Source organism: Prunus mume, linkage group LG3 (genome assembly GCF_029339155.1).
Source record: "Prunus mume cultivar Tortuosa linkage group LG3, ASM2933915v1, whole genome shotgun sequence".
In the NCBI taxonomy this organism is placed as follows: domain Eukaryota; kingdom Viridiplantae; phylum Streptophyta; class Magnoliopsida; order Rosales; family Rosaceae; genus Prunus; species Prunus mume.
In genome coordinates this window covers 8,333,831-8,354,154 of record NC_142700.1, presented here as the reverse complement: position 1 = coordinate 8,354,154, position 20,324 = coordinate 8,333,831, and the positions used below count along the sequence as shown (strand labels likewise).

The following is a 20,324-nucleotide window of genomic DNA, read 5'->3' as shown; positions in this document are numbered from 1 at the left end:
ATAAAATGGAAAAAGTTGACATTGTTTTCATTTAAAAAAAAAAAAGCATTTTGGTTCTTAAATTACGTGTAATTTAGGTCTAAGTATGAAATTAATTGTTAAAATTAACAAACTTTCTAAATTAATACGTACGAACTCAACCAATTTTGACAAAAGAAACATTATAATACAAAAAGAAAACTTAACCAATTTTGACAGAAGAAGCATATCAACAAGATTATCTCAAAAGTTCTACTTTTAAAGAAACGATTTTGACAAACAACCCAATAAACAAGAAAAAGAGATTAACTCAACCGATGAAATCATTTTTTTTGAAATTTTGTGATCAAATTCCAATCCAAAATCTAAACCTAATAAGCCAGTTTTGACAAAAGGAGTAGATCAACACATGGATTACAAAGGTTTTCATTTAAAGAAACAATTATTCAACTTTTAAAACCCATATACAAAAGAAAATAGATGAATATTTAAAATTACAAATTCCTTAATCCTTTATCCCATAAATTTTTTGCTGAAAAGAAACAGACATTCAATTTTGAAACCCATCGATGAATTTTTGAAAAATTACGAATCCTACAAGAACAAAGACCTTGAATTGTACATGGAATTCCGAAGTTCTCTGTAGATCTTGTGAAAGAAGATGAAAGTAGTGAACTTTGGGATTTTGGAATTCCGAAGTTCTTTGCAGGTCAGACATTAGGACTATGGAACCTGAATATACTCAAGGACACAAAATCATGTTCTCCGACATGTATCCATACATCAAGTTAGTCAAGTTGCAATGTGAAAATGCAACTTTTCTTCTGCTTTTAAATGGAAGCTCCAACTTGGTTCTTATCATTATATATTTTGCACGGGTGAGAATTCCAGCATTTGGCCATGAAATTGCCATTTTTGCTTTAACAATGTCGATGGAGAAATTCAGTTGAAATTCGTACTTGGTGCAAATTCGCCCCAATAGAAATTTTGTGTTATAAATAACTTCAAACAGAAAAAATCTAACGGGTCGCTCTCTCATTCACACGAGGAGAGCCTTGATGCCTAGTGTTGGCGTGACTTGTGGACCATTGGCTAGTTAGGGTTTCTCCAGTTTTCTTTACTCATTCCATGCACCATCTCTCTCGGTCTTTCTCTGATTGTCTCTTTGGGTTCTTCTTAATGTATTGGGTACGATGTTCTTTTGCTCTTTTGTTCTTCGTGGGGTGGCTGCGTCGGCTTCCTTTCTGGGTTCCTAAGGAGCCAGTCACTGGTGAAGGGTCTCCATCTTAACGTTATGGAGGTAGACATTGCCTCTTCTGCTTAAGGAGGTGACAAGTATGCGGTACCAAGCGGGAATCAGAAGCATGCGAAAATTGGTGTTAGACATCTAATTGTTAGTGGCATGGCTTTTTCTAGTAAGTGTAGTTTTTGTATCGAAGATTTTGTTGACAAGGCAGAGATGATACCAACCTCGAGGGGTCTCCAAGGTCTCCCTAATACTTCTCCTATGGAACGTTCATGAGCTTGGCAACTAATGAATGTTCCTACTATGAAGATCATTCTTCGAAAATTTCTTCAGGCTAAGAGCCCAATCTTGGTCTCCCTTGCTTGTAAATTGGGGTTCTAGATCAAGAAAATTGAAGGTGATTGTCGGTGTTCGGCTGGACTTGTTATGATGCTCACAATACGTTTTTGACTATGTACGAAGAATTATGATATTTTCTTTAGATCATAGGAGACTTTCTTTGATAGCATATGCGTAATGATGGGATGTGTTCCAATGATTTTGTGGTTGGGTGATTGGTTGAATCTATTTTGATATCCATAGTACGTTTTTGACTATATACGAAGAACTATGATGTTTTTTTTAGATCACGGGAGGACTTTTTTGACAATACCTACGTAGTGATGGGATGTTGTTTTTAAGAGTTTTGTGGTTGGGTTTTAGGTTTATTTGTTTCGTATAAATTGTTTGACTCTTATGTTTACCCCGGGTTTTGTTTTCTCTGGGAAGATTTTAGCGAGGCAGCCATTAACATACTAGTTCTTACCTTAAAATGTTCTTTTCGGTTTAATGAAATACCATATTTTCTCCACACACACACACACTCACTCCTTTCGGTTTAATGAAATACCATATTTTCTCCACACACATACAAAACTTCATCATGCGAATTAAACTAAAATGTATAGTTCAACAAAGTAAGAGGGACATTATTGACACCCTGCGTGATGGTTTGGCCTGGAAAAAAAATAAATGGGTTAATTAAGCAGTAATTCTCTATATTGCATCTTTTACGCATTTTGAGATAAAGTCTCGCACTTGTACGAGTTCAACTATACCACTAAGGACAAGCTAAGGGGACATGGCTCCTCCAACAATGACAATAATAAATTTGTTTGTTTTCATTGAGCTTATATAAATATTTGTCTGTTAATAATTTAATTATAAATTTGTAAATTATTAGAAGGGGCCGGGTGAAATAAGATTGGCCTTCTTCGTTTTGTATTTGGGCTTAAATCCTATTAACTTGCTTGATTGTAAAAACCAGCTTGCTTCTTCTTCTTCCAATCAGAGCTTCCCGTTAGGCTTCTTTCTGATACTCAAGTTCTTGTCGAACTCAAAATAGTGCACGCCGCCAACGAGTGATATTTTGAGTTCGACACCATTCAGCGAGTTCACTGGGAGAGTTTGTCTCTCTGTGAAATGCACAAAACCCATTAAAACCCAATACTTTGATTCTGATATCCTTCTACCCATTTGGACTCGTATGCAGGTTCAATCCAATACCCAAACCAAAACCTTAAAAACCCATGCCAAAATGCTCAACTTACTACTCGAAGCTCCTCTGCAGCTCAATCCAAGGTGGTCTCAAGAAGCTGAGCCTCTGTCCAATCTCACCGTGTGAGTTGTTAACTTGTTCGCTTCACTCTCACTTTTCAGTTCTTGCAATTCCATCAAACCAAGCCCTTCAAACTGAACCCGTAAACAATGATGAGACTGAGCCCCCAATTTCTAATGAAATCTTCAAGAAAGGTACCAAATTGGGTTCTTACAAGTCGGGTGATTCAACTTTCTATTCACTCATTGAGAATTACGCAAATTTGGGTGATTTTCGGTCATTGGAGCAGGTTTTAGATCGAATGAAACGTGAAAGGCGAGTTTTTATTGAGCAGAGTTTTATTCTAATGTTTAGAGCTTATGGAAAAGCGCATTTACCCAATAAAGCTGTAGAATTGTTTTATAGAATGGTGGATGAATTTCAGTGTAGGCGAACAGTTAAGTCGTTTAATTCGGTGCTTAATGTTATTATACAGGAGGGTCATTATTCTCATGCTTTAGAGTTTTCTTACCATGTTGTTGGTACTACGAGCATGAACATTTCACCCAATGTACTCAGTTTTAATTTGATTATTAAATCCATGTGTAAGCTCGGATTGGTTGATAGAGCAGTCCAAGTGTTTAGAGAAATGCCACTTAGGAATTGCACTCCTGATGTGTTCACGTATTCTACATTGATGGATGGGTTATGCAAGGAGAAAAGGATTGATGAGGCGGTCTTTTTGTTGGATGAGATGCAACTTGAGGGGTGCATTCCGAGTCCTGTGACATTTAATGTGTTGATTAATGCATTATGCAAAAAGGGTGACTTGGGACGTGCAGCGAAGCTTGTTGATAATATGCTTCTTAAAGGCTGTGTTCCGAATGAAGTGACTTATAACACCCTTATCCACGGTTTGTGTCTCAAGGGTAAGTTGGATAAGGCAGTTAGTCTTTTGGATCAAATGGTTTCGAATAAATGTGTGCCTAATGATGTGACATATGGTACGATCATCAATGGACTTGTTAAGCAAGGTCGAGCGGTTGATGGGGCTCGAGTGCTGATGTCTATGGAAGAAAGAGGGAATCATGCAAATGAGTATATTTATTCAGTCCTTGTTAGTGGACTGTTCAAGGAGGGAAAATCTGAAGATGCAATGAGATTGTGGAAGGAGATGCTGGAAAAGGGATGTAAACCCAACACCATTGTCTATAGCACTCTTATAAATGGTCTTTGCCAAGAAGGAAAACCAGATGAAGCCAAGGAAGTATTCAGTGAAATGGTGAGTAATGGTTGCATGCCCAATTCCTTCACTTACAGTTCTTTAATGAGAGGCTTCTTCCAGACAGGTCAGAGTCAAAAAGCCATTCTTTTGTGGAAAGAAATGGCAAGCAATATGCGTAATGAGGTCTGTTACAGCGTCCTAATTCATGGTTTATGTGAGGATGGTCAACTCAACGAGGCCTTGATCGCCTGGCAGCAGATGTTGGGCAGAGGATATAAACCTGATGTTGTGGCTTACAGTTCAATGATTCAAGGCCTTTGCAATGCTGGTTTGGTTGAGCAGGGTTTGAAACTTTTTAATGAAATGCTTTGTCAGGAGCCTGAATGTCAACCAGATGTCATCACTTATAACATACTTTTCAATGTATTCTGCAAGCAGAGTAGCATCTCCCTTGCCATTGATCATTTAAATAGGATGCTGGATCGGGGTTGTGATCCCGACTCAGTTACATGTGACATCTTCCTGAGAGGTTTGAGAGAAAAGCTTGACCCACCTCAAGATGGGAGGGAGTTCCTAAATGAGCTTGTTGTCCGGCTATTTAAGCAGCAGAGGATAGTTGGTGCTTCCATAATTGTAGAAGTGATGCTGCAAAAGTTTTTGCCACCCAAAGCCTCTACTTGGACAAGAGTTGTACAAGAGCTTTGCAAGCCTAAGAAGGTCAGAGCAGCCATTGACAAATGTTGGAGCAGCCTATATTGCTAATTTTTAAGTAAGGCTTTTATTTTTTTTGTTCTCCTCAAAGCTTGGTTAGACTCTAACTGGAACCATATCTTTCTTAATTAGGCGATCAAAGCTTAGATATTAAACTCATAAGAGTAAAAAAAGCTAGAGTTGATAACTTTTCTTTTCAGCCCCCCCTTCCTAACATGACATGGTCTAATTTTTATCTGGTAAAAAAAGTACTATTAATGTATGTGATTTTTCTTTCAACCACATGCAGTCCAGGACATAGTATTCCAAGAAATGGAAAATCAATATTTCGTCTCTGCATAGAGTAATGTTATTTTAGTATCAGTTATCGTTTTATAACATATTTTATATATTCAGTTGGCATAGTTTCCATCCGTTGTACTGGAGAAGGAAACTAACAAAAATATGGAGGCTATTTTTGGGTTGGAGGATTAATGATATATGTGATCCAACTTTTCTTGGGTACTTAGCATTACCGCATAGCATTACCGCCATCGACATTATCTACTTTACATTTCTACCAAATTGTTCTCGTATGACACTTTTCTGAAAAAGTAGATTTTCTTCAAGGTCTCTTACAGATAGCACTCTTGCAAATAAAGATGTGCAGACATCTGCTTCATGAAAATGTGCAAACCTCAACAGACTCCCTCCCATTCATTCGCAGCATATGTCAAATCTGCAGATGAGCAAAGGTACTTTACTGAAACTTATGGACTCCAATCAAATCTCTTATTTGTGTTTTTATTTTGTTTTATTTGACTTTATTTTTGTTTCAGAAAGACATAGACAACTAAGGTTTTACATTTTTCTTGGTTCTAAGTTGGTGCAGGTTGACCTGGGACAAGTAAACAATAAGCTCGTAGCAGAAAATTGAAATTTCTGTTGGTAAAAAAGTGAGTTTGTAGTCAGGTAAGGACATGAAGACTGTTCTCTTATCTTCTGCTTGACATGTTATGTCATTGAATTTCTTGAACCTTGAATTACTCTCTCTTTTTTCTTCTTCACTTTTGTGTGTGTGTGTGTGTGTGTGTGTTTATGTGTGTGTCTAAGACTAGATTATCTGTTAATGTATTAATGCTAAAAAAGTGAAAAAGCTTTCATAATTTACAACCATTGACAGGTAATATCTCAAAATCTGTCATCTGCAACTTTCACTAGCATATCAAATTTCCAGGATCCATGTGCAATTAGTGAGACTTGTTTAGGTGAGTTGTGAAATGTGCTTGAAAAGTAACTTTGATACTACATTTTGTACTCACTTTAGTTGCTGAGAAGACTGAGAAAAGGAGAAGTTGAACAACAATTTTTCAGTTATTGTAGATTGTATATTATAAAACAAAATATCCACATATCTATCATAGTATGTCTTCTTCCTCTAAGTGTGAGAAGGATGTCATGAACCAAGCCTTCTATATTTGAATTTGAACTTTTGTACACAGATTAATGCATTTGTTTTTATTTTTCGTATGTCCAGCGTGCCTTCTATTATGTATCCAAAACCAAAGATTACTTTGGCATCTGATATTTGTGTAATAATCACACTGCTGCAAGTAGTACAGTTTTGCTTATTGTTACATTAAGAATAATTTGTTCTCAAAACTAGTTGCATCATAATATAAAATGAAACTGAAGAAGCATTCCTACAAAGAACGTTCAGACAGTACTGTGATTTCAAGGCTCTGCCTTATCTCTGATGTTGCTGTCATCGACTTTCAGGGATTCTGGCTGGTCTTGCTTATGGGCCATATCATAAGTTGCATGCAGACCAAAGAAGACATAGTAAATAAGCATTACTACGGTGCAGATTCCAAATCTTTCAAAAGCTTGATGACCCAGAGATCCCATAAGAAAAATGTTTGTTGCAATTGACAAGGATGGCAACCAAGGAACCAGTGGAACCCCCCAAACTTTTGGTGACCTCTGTTGGGGTAAAAATACTGCCATTGCCAAAGTCCCAAAGAACCAAAGAGGAACTGTCACGACATAACCAACCCAACCATTGGGATTTAGTCCCCAGTAAGCCGAAGTCCCTATGGAAGAAGCAATGATGATCAGCAAGAAAATGACTAGCTTCAAAAGATGTTGTTGTGGGGTGATTTCTCTCACGTAGTATCTCCTCACTAGAAGTGCGACAGCCATCATCATGAAGATAAAGAGTGTGCTCACTGATAACAGACCTGCCAAGACATTCAAGTTCGAAAACAAAGCAATACAACCGCTTGGAATGACAATCAAGAGTGTAGCATTTATGGGGGTTCCTGTCTTTGGATGGACAAGAGCAAACCATGGTGGAATCATGTGGGCTCGTGCAATATGAGTGATATACCGTGCCTGTCCAAGTGTCCCAACCAGAAGAACAGTGGTCATTCCCTTCAGGGCACCTAGGGCTACCAGGTACTTGGCCCATGTCATGCCCACACTTTGAAATGCTACAGAGTAGGCTGCATTTGTGTCTATATCTGTGTATTTCTGCATCATAGGCAGTGAAACTGCCATTAAACAATATACGACAGTGATGATTGACATTGATCCAATTAATCCTATCGGTATGTCTCTGGATGGATTTTTGGTTTCTTCAGCCATGGTGGCGATATTGTCAAATCCTCCATAAGCAAAGTAAACAATTGCAGCTGCTTGAAAGACTCCTTTAGCCCCAAATGGGAAAAAGGGTTTCATATTTGATGGGTTGGCATGGATAAATGCTGCAATTATCACAAACAGAATTACAACATTATTGACTATAGATGCTATCCAGTTTAAGTAAGAGGTCTTCCTTGTGCTGATCATTGCAATTGTTGCAGCTATTGTCAGAACAGCAACAGCTATCGGGTCAAGTAGATTGTACCCCTCCGTCAGATTTGTATGGATGCGTAATGAGTTGGAGGGACGATTCAAGAGTGATGTGAAGTAAGAAGTCCATGATCTAGCAACTGCTGCACTTCCGACAAAGCCCTCAAGAAGTATGTTTCCTGCTGTTATGAATGCTATAAAGTCTCCTAATTCTATCCGCAGGTAAGCAAAAGCTCCACCTGCCACAGGGACTTCCACTGAAAATTCTGTGTAGCAGAAGACAGAGAGCATTGCCGAGACACCGGAAGCAACATAGGACAAGACAATAGCTGGTCCAGCATGGTCATGAGTTTCTTGCCCAGTAAGCACAAAGATGCCTGCACCAATTACTGAACCAAATCCAAACCAGATGAGATCCCACCATGTGAGGCAACGCTTCATATCATTTTCACTTCGCTTTGGAAGTTCCCCAATCTCATTGTTATCATCTGATCTGCTTATGAGACGGTTCTTGAACCTGTAGCCTGTTTGTGACAGGGCGGTCCGATATGTGCTCCAACTTTGAAAGGATTCTTCTGGTAGGAAATCTTGTTTGCTCCATCTCCAGTAACTTCTTGGCTGAACCTCTTCACCCACGACTCCCATGGAACCCATCACTCTATTTTTCCCTTGTGTCCTTCCCTAGCACTTATCTCTTATGGCAATGTGAAATGCTAGAATATGGGATCCTGTCCGGAGATTTGGAATCTTATCTCCTAGTTCCTGAATTATTTATTCAATTATTGATAGTGAAACTGAGGTTGCGAGCTCAATGCATAAGTCAATGATGCAGACGATTTAAGAGACTTGTAAAAGCTTGTTTTTACTTACGAGTCTAGTGGGCTGATTTCTTCGATTGTTTGGTATATTTGATGTGATTTGTTCAGAAGACTGTAATGTTGACTTGAATAATGGCTACTTGCATTGTCATTTTGTGAGAATCTCTTACTACTTGCATTGCCATTTTGTGTGAAGTTTCCACTGCTTTTCCGGGTTTGTCTGTCTTTATCTACCGAACAATAAATGGAGATACTGCCGTTTATGAACAAGCCAGAAATAATAAATATCTTTTATTATTCTCGCTTTCACGAAAGTGATGGACTATTGGCCTCTTAGCTCATACCACGACCATTTTTCCTGTGCATTGTAAAATACCATATAACAAACTATGCACTTGCTTTAACATCTATTTATATAATTAGTTAAACAAGAGATTTTATAGCTTAAGTGGTTAATAGCGTTACTTTTTAATCATAGATTTTATGTTTGATTCCCCTGAATATCACTTTGTAGCCAAAAAAAAAATTCTTTAATTAAGACAGAAAAAAGAAAAAGAAGGTATTTCAAGAAGAGCCTTTTATTTTTTGGGGTCAAAATTCAAGAAGAGCCTTTGAAATTGATCCTGGATGATGATGAAACGTTCTCTAATGAGCACTAGAACAAGCAGTAGCAATACACTTTCCTTTTTTTAATTTTTTTTTTTTCGTGAAGTGTTTTTACTTTTTTTTCAAATATTCTTTTTCCAAATAAGTCTATGGAAGAAAAATTTGCAATTAAACATGTAATTACAATTTTGTAATTGGCATTGCTCTAAGCTTTTAGTGAAGTCTAGGCTGTGAAATTGATGTACCTGGGCTACTATCCGTCCACGAGCAATCCTTTACTTGCAGTGAAGTCAAGGCTGTGAAACAAAATTAAACACTGAGGCCACATGCAGTGATCCAATTGGAAGTTGTAGGAATGAGTTTCAACTATTGGAAACAGCGTGTAGAAAATTCAAAGATATAATTCAAGTTCTACCCTGTGAGAGTGAAGACTTGATTTAAATCAATCAGCTGCCAATCTTTTGGACTTAATTAAAGATTAAAATGTACATGTCTATACAAAACTTGATTTTCCTCCCGCAGTTTCTTATCACAAAATGCCCACTGATAACAACTGTTTCTTCTTCCTTGGTACAAACAACAATATCTCGTTTGAATGAAACGTATTGTGAACAGTAGGGAGCTCATACAAGTTATGTTTCTTGTTGAATGAGATGAATTGCAAAAATCATGCTTTCCACGTCCCTCCCATGCTAACAGTTTATGGCTGAACAAGACTGGCACCTAAAATGCATAAAAAATTAAATAAAGAACTATCATCTCCAGGATTTCCAAGCCTTGCTAATTTTAGCACCAACATATCTCATGGCAGTAATGCCACCAGCAGCCAGGAGACCAGACACGGCCTGTCTTGCACTTGAAACCATGACCTTTCGCTGCAGAATAGTCTGCATGCATTTAGCAGCCTCGTCTTTGGAGCCAATCACAATTTCCTGAATAACTCGACCTGCAATTGAAGTACAAGAGTGTAATGATTGACTACAATCCAGATTCAAGAGTTACACGTACATATGTTAAACTACCACCCTAGTTAAAACACAATCACTGTCACTTTTCCATTTATAACAAACAAGCAATTTTTTCCTAAAAAACTTTGGGATCTGGTATAATCATTAAATCTGAACTCAGATCAATCCTTAAGAAACCTTTATCCTTGTAAAGCCACTGCAGATGAGTTAAGGTTCATACCAGAGTCACACAGTACTTTCTTTTCTCCTAGCTTCATCGCCATTTGGCTTCTGACCATTGGGGGCAGAGAAGAAACGAGAGATTGAGCTGCTGATAAACCGCCATCCTGTTTTAACATGTAATAATGTATCTTAAGGTTCAAAGCAATGAACTGTAGACTACATAGCATAACCTTCAGAAGAATTAGCCATCTAGCGAAGTCTTAAAGTTGGTATCTAGCTTAAGTTCTAAAACATGCAATGAGGTTCCATACACCCATTAAATCAACGCTTCTGTTTTTATTTTTTCTTATTCTTTTTCAACATTTATAAGAAGCTATAAATCAACTCTTTGTCAGTAAAAGTAATGTTGGATTGAGTTCACACTGCAACCTAAGGGTCAGAATAGACCTGAGATATGATTGGTTGAGTATTCCCAGATAATGAGCGTCTCAACAACTCTTTGGTCTCATACTCTTCAATAAATGGCTTATACATCGAACGGAACAATTCAAATTGCCCTTGTACTATTTTCTTCACCTGCGGTAGATAATGTAATTAAAGAAAATAGATTATGTTTGGCCATATAATCACAGACCCAACAAGTGAATGAAAGTTTGTGGATTTATGTAACCACTGATTGAGCTTTACCTTATTTCTGTCCTCTGCAAAAAGCATACGCAAGTCGCCCATATACGAGAGGCTACATATTTTGGCATACAGTTCTTCCTGCATTAGTTGGAAAATGTTAGAACTCCAAAAAAATTTAAAATCATTGAGCAGTGACAAAGAATCAGACCTCAGTGAACTTGGACGGCAAAAGAAGGAGAGCTGCAGACATTGCAGCCCTCAAATTAACCGAGTTTACATTTGTGACATCCAGATTATCCAAAAGTACATGAACCTGTAGAAAAAAATATTGAAAACTCTCATATTCAGAAATAAAGACAATATATGACCGCATGAACTAGATGAGACAATCCAAGTCTTGAGTCTTCAACAGCATAGCATAAGAAGATGTATTTAGTTTTCATTAGTTTAAGGTAATTGGCATGTGCCACAAAATATTTCAATAAGGTAAAAATTTGTTATATTGAATTAGTGAAAGTTTTTTTTTCCCCCTAGAATTACGTCACTACAAGACTATCATTGAATATGATTGAAAGTTCTTAAACTTTTATCATCCTCTTGCAATGTCAAGGGTGCTGCTAGTTATAAAATAATGTAAAGTTAACTAAAATCAAAAGGAATGAAGGACAAATATGAAGCTGAAGATCAATCTTCCACAAGCATAAGGACACGCACAAAAATGAGAATCAATGAAGAAGACATACTGGTTTTTGTAATCGGCCGCTCAAATAGAACCTCTCCCAATTTAGTATGTCCTGAACCAAGTCGTGCATTCGAACAACCCCATACTTGAACATCTGTAAAAAAATTACCCAGTGTGACGAATGTGTAACAAAATACAAGATGTGAAAGATTACAGAATGTGAACCAAAATACTATTTGCACTATCAGTTTAAAACATGAAATGGAGGCTCAGACACCAAAGCAACAGCCTAGACTTGAATCTACGAGTGACTGACTGATCAGTACCTTGTCGTCCCAGCTAACAAAAGGATTGAAGTGCACTCCTACACCAATTTCATCTGCAACGTCAGTAATCTAGCATGGATGGGTATATTGTGTCAGAATCAATGAAAATAGAACTGAACATGGAAGCGGAGAGAGAGAGAGAGAGAGAGAGAGAGAGAGAGAGAGAGAGAGCAGTACCAGTCTTGCCCCACCAAGAAGCACCATCCACGCGGCATAATGATCGTTGTTCAATGTCAGATTCTAGTTGTACATACGCAAATTAGTAAACACCATGATTAATTATTGAAACATCAAGAAGAGACATATGGTATGTGTTGAAGTCTAAAGCTTACCTCGGAATGCCATTGTTGGGGATTTGATACACCAAGAATGCAATCTACCATGGTTGACTATCAATCCAGAAATCACAAATGCAAAGCGAAAGTTCAAAATTTATAAAGTTTAAGTAAACAAATAATTGTTAAAAGAGTGAAAAAGAGCTATAGAAGCAAAGTAGAAACCTTTGCACTGCCAGGATTGTTGGAGTGGAGAGATGAGCCATAGACACAGCAGAACTCAACAGGGGGAAGAGTTTTGAGAAAACTTTGAAGCTGGGCTTTGTCGTGGTTTTCCATACTAAGCTAGCAGTTCACAGGACATTAGTATTCAGAAGAAAAATTGAAGAGGAATTTCATCAAACACATCAAGTGCAAGCCAAGATGTGGTCTTTCAGAGTCAAACTCTTCATTCTTAGCTACACAAGTCCCATAACACTTTCGTCTTTCCAAATTTTCAAAGTAGTTATTATTATTATTTTTTAAATACAGGTTCTGCGGAAAGTGGCAAATTCAGGGTTTAGGGTTTTGGTGATTCGGTTGGATACCGGATACTGGATGGATGCTATTCCTTTGTTGGGTCCTTATGGTCGGTTTTCTTCAAGGCCGGAGGCTAAAACGGTCATTTTCTTAGGTTGTTTTTTTTGTTTTTTTCATTACACAATTTAACTTGTTAGAAGGGAAAAAAAAGTGTTGCTATTTGAACCTTACCACCTAAGGACGGCAACGGGCTGGTTCGGGACTAGGTATGACAATACCATCTCGTCCTAGCTCTCCATCCCTGGTAAGAACTTTCAGGATTCGAATTTTTTTTTTTTTTGTGAAATCTCTCCTTCCTTTTTTGTGAACATAAAATATGGTTTACATTAGTGTTGAGTTTTTCGGTCCAATTGAAAGGCAGCATAATCTCATAATCCAAAACAATTAAGATTTTAATCCGCTCAATCCATACAATCACAATGCCGGATAAAAAACCAAACTTGGGATCTTAGAATCCCATGAGAGCCCTTTAAAGAAAATGCAGTGGAATCTCACCAAATGTAATTACATAAAACAAACACCCCAAAAAAACTTGGACCTCCCACATGGAAAAATTAGCTACCACCTCCAGATGTTCCTGAGGACTCAGCAACATCCTTCAATCTCAATGGAGTGGCTACTTGTTCAATCATTTTACCTCTGTCTCCTACGCCATCCACAGCCCTGCTCAACCTCTTCAACCATATGTCATAGTCAACAGGGTATGGTGTTCCACAAAGGCTATCCACATAATCAGCAAATGCCTTTAGCAGAGCTGAAACCTCACCAAGCTGCTGTTGGATCGAACGCTTTGCCCAGCTTGTCTCCCTCCACTGCAAGGCAGATTCGATTGAATCCTGCTGCTGCATCGTTTCCCCACATATGAACAACATGAGGTAAACAAGGCTTTCAGCATCTGATGATGGACAAAGTTTCCCGTGCTGAAGTGCATGAGATGAAGAGAACTGCAAGTTTATAGCTGGACTGTCCCGGTCTTCCAAAACTGCGCGGCCCCATGATATTGGAACATAGAAAATGTTGTTTCTTGAGCCTTGTTCATCAACGACACGAATTATGTTTTCTGGACAAATATCACCATGTTGAACATTTGCCATTGCTGCACTTCTTAGAGCAGCTAGGCAGTCTCTGCAGCAGCGAACTGCCTCCTCAGGGGAAAGGGGCCCATCTTGAGAAACTACATATGAAACAGGTTCACCAACTGGAGATGTCACTAGTATTGGAGTCCCACACAATGGATGATCGCATCGACCCCCCGGGGTCTGCTTCTTGCATGGACCAGAATGCAAAATTCGCCCAGACGCAATCATTTCCGGCAAATATTTGCTTGTAATTCCCTGATGCTTAAAGATGTTCAGTACTTTTGTTTGCCTCTGGACTTGATACCAAAGACTCATATCCTCCCAACATGGTTCAAGTCTGGACGGATGGGCACCAATGTATAAAGTCAGCAACTGTGTTGGATAATCTACACAAACAGCACTATAGAGGTAATGGTTCCCTCCTGTAAGAGAATCTTGTACTAGGAAGGTTTTCTGCTCCTGCTGTTGATCTTCCAGTAGCAAAACCTCACCCTGCTTAAGCTTTAAACGTGGTGCTTTATTTTTGAAAGCTTGATTATTATTCTGGTCAACTTCAACAATCTCTCCTTGCTGGTGACTAGATTGTTGGAAGGGAACCAGAACATTCTCATTCTCACTGAGGCAGAATTCCATCCTACGCTTCTGAAGCCGAAGGCTATGTTCTGAGACTAATGAAGCTATCGACCTCCTTGGTGGTCCATTCCATTGGACAATGGAGTAGTAAGTAGCCAAAAGTACCTGTAGAGTTCCTAGGTCCCCCCAATTTGCATTTCCAAATTTGTTCCATATTCGGTCCGCTGGAGAAACACCAATTTCGGCATGATTTTTTATCCATTCAACCATGGACTTGTATGGATTAGTTGAGTTTAAATCAAATTTGCTAAGATCACCACCAAGTTTCACTACCCCTCCATATTTAGAATCTAGAACCAAAAGAAAAACAGAACTGTTCTTTGCAGTTCTAGTCTTGCTCAAAGACCTAGAAACAAGTATATGGAAACCATAAAAGAGGGCTTCACAAATAACGGGAGTCGATAGCTTCAACTCATTCCCTGACAATATATCTGGTTTAAATAGTGCAAACTCCATAATCTGATCCCAGTGAACTTGTTGATCACTCCCCATTTTTGATATCAAAGCTAAACCACATAGCTCTTTAAGCCTTCCCCTTGATATCGCCTTTTCTACAGTATAAAACTTGGATCCAAGAGAACGTGGACAAGATACAAACAGAGGGAGCTGACCTCTTTTATGCCAAAATGCATGCCATAAACCACTCACTATGGCATGAAGGAAGTCTTCTAATGCAAGATACTCATCTTCATTTGGATCATTGGAAACATAAGGGGAGCATGGCATCCGGAGGAGTTGCTGAAACAAAGCACCCTCCAATGCTACATCAAGCTTCCGCAATTCATCGATCATGAAGGGAGCACTGAAACAATTGTCTGAATCTTCACATGAATTTTCCAGAACCCAATCCTCAAGACAATGCGTGAACAATTCAAGGTCAACAAGCTTCCTTGCATAATCCTTTAGCCCCTTGGACACTCTTCTGGAAGGAGCATACTTGCTTGAAGCTGAAGTGCCAGATATACTATGTGTGGACATAACAGAGTTAGACCTCCTAAAACTACCATTTGAGCTATGGCCTGGAGATAAGTCCAGATCATTTTGCAGTAAACCAGATGTGAACTTTCTGAAACTTCCACTCAAACTTCGCTCAAAGGATGAATCAAAATCATTTTGTTGATAACCTAATTTCATTGCTAACACTTAGCAGAACAATACCCAGGAGCAGGAATGTAACAATGAGCTGATTCAGAGATCTTTGGGGAGTCTAGAACTTACATTTTCCACAACCCAATAAAGAAAAACATGGTTTGCAAATGTCACAATATGAAGATGTTAACCATCATTCAAACAGAAGACAGAGGGAAAACGTGCAAGAGAAATGTACAGAAAATGGATGAAAATGAAAGGTTGGAAATAGAGAGAAACTTTACTCCGAACCCAAGAGCTTGAAGAGTCCCGTCCAGATCCCTGAAGCACTGATGGTTGAAAAGGTGGATGCAAATGTGAAAAGCATTTCAAGAATGAAGATGGGTTCTTCTTCTTCTCCTTGAAAATGGTTGTTTTTTTAATAACCAAAGAACAAAATGGCTGCTTTTTAACCAACGAATAATGGTTATCCTTCTTGTCTGTTGTTGCAGTTGTGGTGCATTGGCTTGGCCTCTTGGGAGGGTCGAGACACTCAACACCTCTCAGGAGGAGTCAGTAGGTGAAGAGGGGGAGAGAGAGAGAGAGAGAGAGAGGGTCTATATAAAGCTGAGACAGGAATAGAATAATATAAAGCTGAGGCAGAAGTGGCAATAACAGCGACAAGAAGCAAAGCTCTCAAGGCTGAAAGAAACCCAAGCGAAGCGACCTTTGTCTCTCTAAATCTCTATCCCCAAAAAAATGGGGTCATCTTGGTAGCTGGTCCCTTTGGTCCCATTCGACCCAGTGAAAATGACCATTCTTAAGGTAGTGAAAAACTGAAACAAGTTCCGACCCAAAAAAGATTAATAAAAACTGAAACAAATCAATATTTTTTTACATAACATTCTTAAGTGGGGTTATTAAACTAATGAATATTAAAAGAAAAAGAATAATAGAAAGTTTAAAGACGAAAAAAGGGTCAATTAGAGTCAACTCATCACTTGGTGATCTATACAAGGACGGATTGCAAAAGAAATTTATGACATAGAAAATCAGGTAAAGTTCACTTGGGTGCCAAAATTTCAGGCTGAACTCATCTTTTCCTGTAATGATCACAGACAGTTGGATTGCAAAGTTGAGGCTGCTTTATTAACGTGACTGATCCAGGATTTATCATCACTATATGAATCTCAAAGAAGAGCTTAAAATATTTGCTAGTTTGGAAAGGAAGCTAAATGATTGAGTTTAAAGCATATTGCTTGCATTGTAATTTATCAAGATTAACACCATGCCTTCATTTTGCGGAGCTAATGGTCAAGAAATCATGTGTCTTGTTTCAAATAAATCAACTTTTTTCCCTTTTGGACGCATGAAGGGAAGGTTGCTACAAAGGCTACAGCTTTCCTTGCTCATGGTCATTGGTTCCATGGTTCCACCACCAGACCAAAGCAATTCATCTCATGAAAACTAAATCTGTATGCCGGAAGATTAAATCATTTTGTTGACTGGTGGCATATTTCCCCATCAAATCAGAGAAAAGTGAGGCCTTAACAAACTGACGAAAGAGACCCGCGGTTAAGTAAAAGTCATCAAAATTTCATTGATCTGGGGGAAGAAATTACAAATTAAAAGCAGCAATAAGGAGAGAGGCCCTCAGCAGGATGACTTCTCTGAAGTAAGCCATTCTTTTGCTGCTTCCAAGTCGGGAAGCACAACCGCACCAGATTTCCTCCACTCCTCAGCATCAGATGTCTTAAACCTATCCAATAACAACGCATGCATCCCAATACTTGTTGCTGGCACATAGTCTTTGCGCATGCTGTCCCCTATGTGCAGAACCTCTTCCGGGGCCATATTTCCAGCCCTCTCAAGCGCAATCTCATAAATCCTTGGGTCTGGTTTCTCCACGCCTTCGATACCAGAGAACACACCAAAGTCCCAATCAGATCCCTGAAAAAAATTGATATGATACCATCAGGGAGAGAATCATGCAAGCAAGACAATCCTAAGGGAAGCATGTTCAAGATACCGGCAACTTAAACAAGATTAATTTATTTACCTGGTTGACACCCAATGCTGGAAGAATTACATCTCGATAACGGTATTCCGCATTGCTGATAATTCCAACTTTAAGACCTTGTTCATGGACCCATCTTAGAAATGGTTGGGAGTCAGGAAAGATGGAATAAGGAGCAGAGGAACCAAAGGATGCATATATGCGTCGGAACACTTTCTCAAATGTCTCCTCATCGTAATGATATCCAGCCTAGCAGAAAATCAATATGCCAATTACATAATGCATGAATAAGGTAATTATTGAAGAAATTTTTATGCAAAGTCCTAGCTGATGAGTATTTATTGTCAGAATGCTACTAAGGGGGATGGTGTTCTCATTTTTCTAGATTAGCAAATTCTCTGAGTTAGTCGGTAGCACTGTCCCTCAAATAATCAAGTACCACAAACCTTGCAAGGACATTAAATGATTGGAAACAAGCTAGTTATCACAATGAGCCCGGCCAAAAGATCTACTGGCCATTTCCATTATCTTACCCTCATAAAGGAGTCTCTGACACAAGCTTTCCACCATACAATGTTGGGCATTTTTGCAGCATGTCCAAAACATGGATACTTGCTGGCCATATCTTTATATGCATATTTGAAGCCCTCGTGCACCCTTTCGTAATCAGGGCATGGCAGCCCTACAGATTTGGCTGCCATGCAATAGTAGTCACCAAGCTCCCCCTTGTAAGCTAACAAGGTACCGGTAACATCCACTGTAATGCACCGCAATTTCGACAATAACGACATTGTAAAACTGTTGTGTGGTGAATCCTCAAAATCGAAAATTTCCAGTAGGAACTTTCAGTTAGGATCAAAGCACCAAAATTGCCGCACGCAGATCAACCAACCTCTTCAGCAGTTCCAATTTTCCCTGCATTTTCATAATAGATTTATTAGGTTATGATATGAAAGTTCAAATTACATATAATGAGTGTTGACATAATTCTCTAGCTTTTATCTTATCACATTGCTGTCTGAGTAGCATCAGACTCAGATTTATATATATAGATGCAAAGGGGTCAAACAAATTATATCATTCTTTTCTCTGTACTTTCTTCCTTGTAAAAATAAAACTAATATGAATGTCCTCTAATTCAAGTAGCTCAATGTACAAAAGTGGAATGGAAAAAGATGAGATGCATCAGCTATGTCTACACTTCCAACCTAAGCAATACTTCTTAGTCACAAGATGATTAAAAATTAAAAAGCATTGAATGCAGAGAAAAAAAGAAAAAGAAGAAATCAAATACCAACATCACAAATCATTAATTACAGACTTGTGAAAGAATCCAAGGTTAGAATGATATGGAAAGAGCCGTAGCTAGAATAAACGAGCCATTGCTTTAATTATCAGAATGAGTATGCCCTTCACCTAGCATTTGTTTCAACAAATGACAAAAGTAACAAATGCTGTACATCAAGATCAAATGATTTCTAAGCGGCATAGTTAATGGAGATCATTTGATACATTTGTCAGCTGTTAAAACAAATGTTAGGCCAAGCCAAGGGAGCTGATAATTAAAGCAAGAATCAAAAAGATAACTTCAACAGGTTTTTATATGGTATCGTGGTGATAATCAAAAGCCCTTCCCCCAACATTTAATTTTTGATATAAATAAGAATTAAAGGATGAATCTTAAACAAATCCAACTTCTAAATCAGATTTTCAACTTACCCAGATGCCCAAATCACACCAGATTTTATTTGTATCAGCAAACGTTAGCCTTTCTATTCATCCCGAGCCACCAAAAAGAAAAAGTTAAGGCCTTGCTCAAAAATGCAGATACTCCAATCCATTTTAGATAGTTCTCTTTACCAAAAACCATCCAATATAAAATACATAAACAAAAACAATCGAGTCAACACTACGAATAAAAAATTCAGATTCAAAGCTTTAGAGAAGAAAACTGCAATAAATTATCAACCACAGAAATGAAACTAGTCCACCGATGAGATAAAGAAAAAAACAATATCATCGAGAAATGCAGCTTGAAAAAGATGAGATATACCAGCTGAGCTGACTCAAATTCAAATTGACACACAAACAAAACAATCCCAGCATCCCATCAACAAGAAAAAGATTAAAAATTACTGAAGAAGAAGAGATTGTGAAGCATATCTACCCAGATGCTGAAAATGGAAGAGAATCCGAGTTTCTTAGGTGAAAACGCAAAAGTCCTTGAAGTTAGCTTGAGCTGCACATTCATGGAGCAGAAGGCCAAAAGCTCCTGTCTTAATTATATACAATTAATAATCAAGCACCTTGCTTATCAAGCAGATTACTTCAAATACAGCAGCGGCAGTTAATTGTATCAGCGTCCCTGGATTTTGGTGGTTGATTCCCTTATTAATTGGTTTTAAAAATTTCACCCCTCACTTTTTCTTTTTTCCTTTTTTAAGCCCCTGTTAACTCTTATAAGTAAACAGAAAATACTTTATACCTCGACTAATTGCACATTTATCCGAAAATTTTGAAAGAAGAGCAGGTAATAAAAATAGAAAATACTTTGTTAATATAAAAAAAAAAAAAATTTCCACATAAAAAAGGCTTTGTTTTTTTTTTTTTTTGCCATATGTTAATATAAAGTCAGAAACTTGTAAAACAAAAATCCAAAATTTAGTCAACTTATTTAGGGATATTATTGTCTGAGTAACTAAAAAAGTAAGTTTGAATGTAAATAATAGATTAATAAGTACATGTGGCACTATAAGATGCTTAATAGTAACACTATTATCCGGTGTAAACATGATTAATACTTTTCAAACCATTGAGAATTACAATTTAGTAGTCTTTTAAGGATGATATTTTTTTTAATGAAACTTCTAATGATGATTTGGATCAATGGATTTTTAATTTTTAATTTTTAATTT

General features: G+C 37.9%; 5 protein-coding genes across 14 annotated transcripts; 1 reads left to right on the top strand and 4 right to left on the bottom strand.

Annotated features, from left to right (window-relative positions):
• The first annotated feature begins 2,549 nt into the window (after positions 1-2,549).
• On the top strand, positions 2,550-6,633 carry EMB1025 (Pentatricopeptide repeat (PPR) superfamily protein). Of its 8 annotated transcripts, none has more exons than XR_016125611.1 (5): positions 2,645-4,795; positions 5,379-5,471; positions 5,609-5,688; positions 5,900-5,984; positions 6,496-6,620. XR_016125611.1 is itself a non-coding variant. In XM_089049272.1 (2 exons), the coding sequence occupies exon 1, from the start codon at positions 2,794-2,796 to the stop codon at positions 4,786-4,788; it is 1,995 nt and encodes a 664-aa protein (XP_088905398.1). In that variant the 5' UTR covers positions 2,645-2,793; the 3' UTR covers positions 4,789-4,795; positions 5,134-5,255. The 8 variants fall into 8 exon arrangements, 1 of the variants encoding a protein (XP_088905398.1); XR_016125609.1 differs by having other exon boundaries at positions 5,347-5,471; XR_016125606.1 differs by having other exon boundaries at positions 5,347-5,471; positions 5,600-5,688.
• On the bottom strand, positions 6,228-8,548 carry LOC103325522 (cationic amino acid transporter 5-like). Its single transcript, XM_008227703.2, has one exon. It carries the CDS (start codon positions 8,221-8,223, stop codon positions 6,451-6,453), a length of 1,773 nt encoding a protein of 590 aa, XP_008225925.2. The 5' UTR covers positions 8,224-8,548; the 3' UTR covers positions 6,228-6,450.
• An 881-nt stretch (positions 8,549-9,429) lies between these two features.
• On the bottom strand, positions 9,430-12,625 carry LOC103325520 (uncharacterized). Of its 2 annotated transcripts, none has more exons than XM_008227700.2 (10): positions 12,259-12,625; positions 12,091-12,147; positions 11,936-11,998; positions 11,759-11,827; positions 11,494-11,586; positions 10,959-11,063; positions 10,811-10,888; positions 10,571-10,699; positions 10,182-10,287; positions 9,430-9,939 (listed from the first exon to the last, which is right to left on the bottom strand). In XM_008227700.2, the coding sequence occupies exons 1-10, from the start codon at positions 12,370-12,372 to the stop codon at positions 9,749-9,751; spliced, it is 1,005 nt and encodes a 334-aa protein (XP_008225922.2). In that variant the 5' UTR covers positions 12,373-12,625; the 3' UTR covers positions 9,430-9,748. The 2 variants fall into 2 exon arrangements, with proteins under 2 accessions (XP_008225922.2, XP_088905399.1); XM_089049273.1 differs by having other exon boundaries at positions 11,759-11,796; positions 12,259-12,400.
• Positions 12,626-12,983: 358 nt separating this feature from the next.
• LOC148918635 (uncharacterized) lies at positions 12,984-16,090 on the bottom strand. The gene has a single exon (XM_089049271.1). The coding sequence runs from the start codon at positions 15,456-15,458 to the stop codon at positions 13,167-13,169; it is 2,292 nt and encodes a 763-aa protein (XP_088905397.1). The 5' UTR covers positions 15,459-16,090; the 3' UTR covers positions 12,984-13,166.
• Positions 16,091-16,967: 877 nt separating this feature from the next.
• Positions 16,968-19,717, bottom strand: LOC103325516 (Haloacid dehalogenase-like hydrolase (HAD) superfamily protein). 2 transcript variants are annotated; one of them, XM_008227697.3, is made up of 5 exons: positions 19,577-19,717; positions 19,129-19,181; positions 17,943-18,324; positions 17,452-17,658; positions 16,968-17,342 (listed from the first exon to the last, which is right to left on the bottom strand). In XM_008227697.3, exons 3-5 carry the CDS (start codon positions 18,198-18,200, stop codon positions 17,046-17,048), a joined length of 762 nt encoding a protein of 253 aa, XP_008225919.1. In that variant the 5' UTR covers positions 18,201-18,324; positions 19,129-19,181; positions 19,577-19,717; the 3' UTR covers positions 16,968-17,045. The 2 variants fall into 2 exon arrangements, with proteins under 2 accessions (XP_008225919.1, XP_008225917.1); XM_008227695.2 differs by lacking the exon at positions 19,129-19,181 and having other exon boundaries at positions 19,577-19,716.
• Between the last annotated feature and the right edge of the window lie 607 nt (positions 19,718-20,324).

Coding starts and splice junctions, on each gene's coding strand:
- EMB1025 (XM_089049272.1), top strand. CDS start 2,794: ATGCCAAAATGCTCAACTTACTACTCGAAGCTCCTCTGCAGCTCAATC.
- LOC103325522 (XM_008227703.2), bottom strand. CDS start 8,223: ATGGGTTCCATGGGAGTCGTGGGTGAAGAGGTTCAGCCAAGAAGTTAC.
- LOC103325520 (XM_008227700.2), bottom strand. CDS start 12,372: ATGGAAAACCACGACAAAGCCCAGCTTCAAAGTTTTCTCAAAACTCTT. Junction 11,999..12,090: donor CCCAACAATGGCATTCCGAG/GTAAGCTTTAGA, acceptor ATGTACAACTAG/AATCTGACATTGAACAACGA. Junction 11,587..11,758: donor TTGTTAGCTGGGACGACAAG/GTACTGATCAGT, acceptor ATTTTTTTACAG/ATGTTCAAGTATGGGGTTGT.
- LOC103325516 (XM_008227697.3), bottom strand. CDS start 18,200: ATGTCGTTATTGTCGAAATTGCGGTGCATTACAGTGGATGTTACCGGT. Junction 17,659..17,942: donor TCAGAGACTCCTTTATGAGG/GTAAGATAATGG, acceptor ATTTTCTGCTAG/GCTGGATATCATTACGATGA. Junction 17,343..17,451: donor CAGCATTGGGTGTCAACCAG/GTAAATAAATTA, acceptor AATTTTTTTCAG/GGATCTGATTGGGACTTTGG.
- LOC148918635 (XM_089049271.1), bottom strand. CDS start 15,458: ATGAAATTAGGTTATCAACAAAATGATTTTGATTCATCCTTTGAGCGA.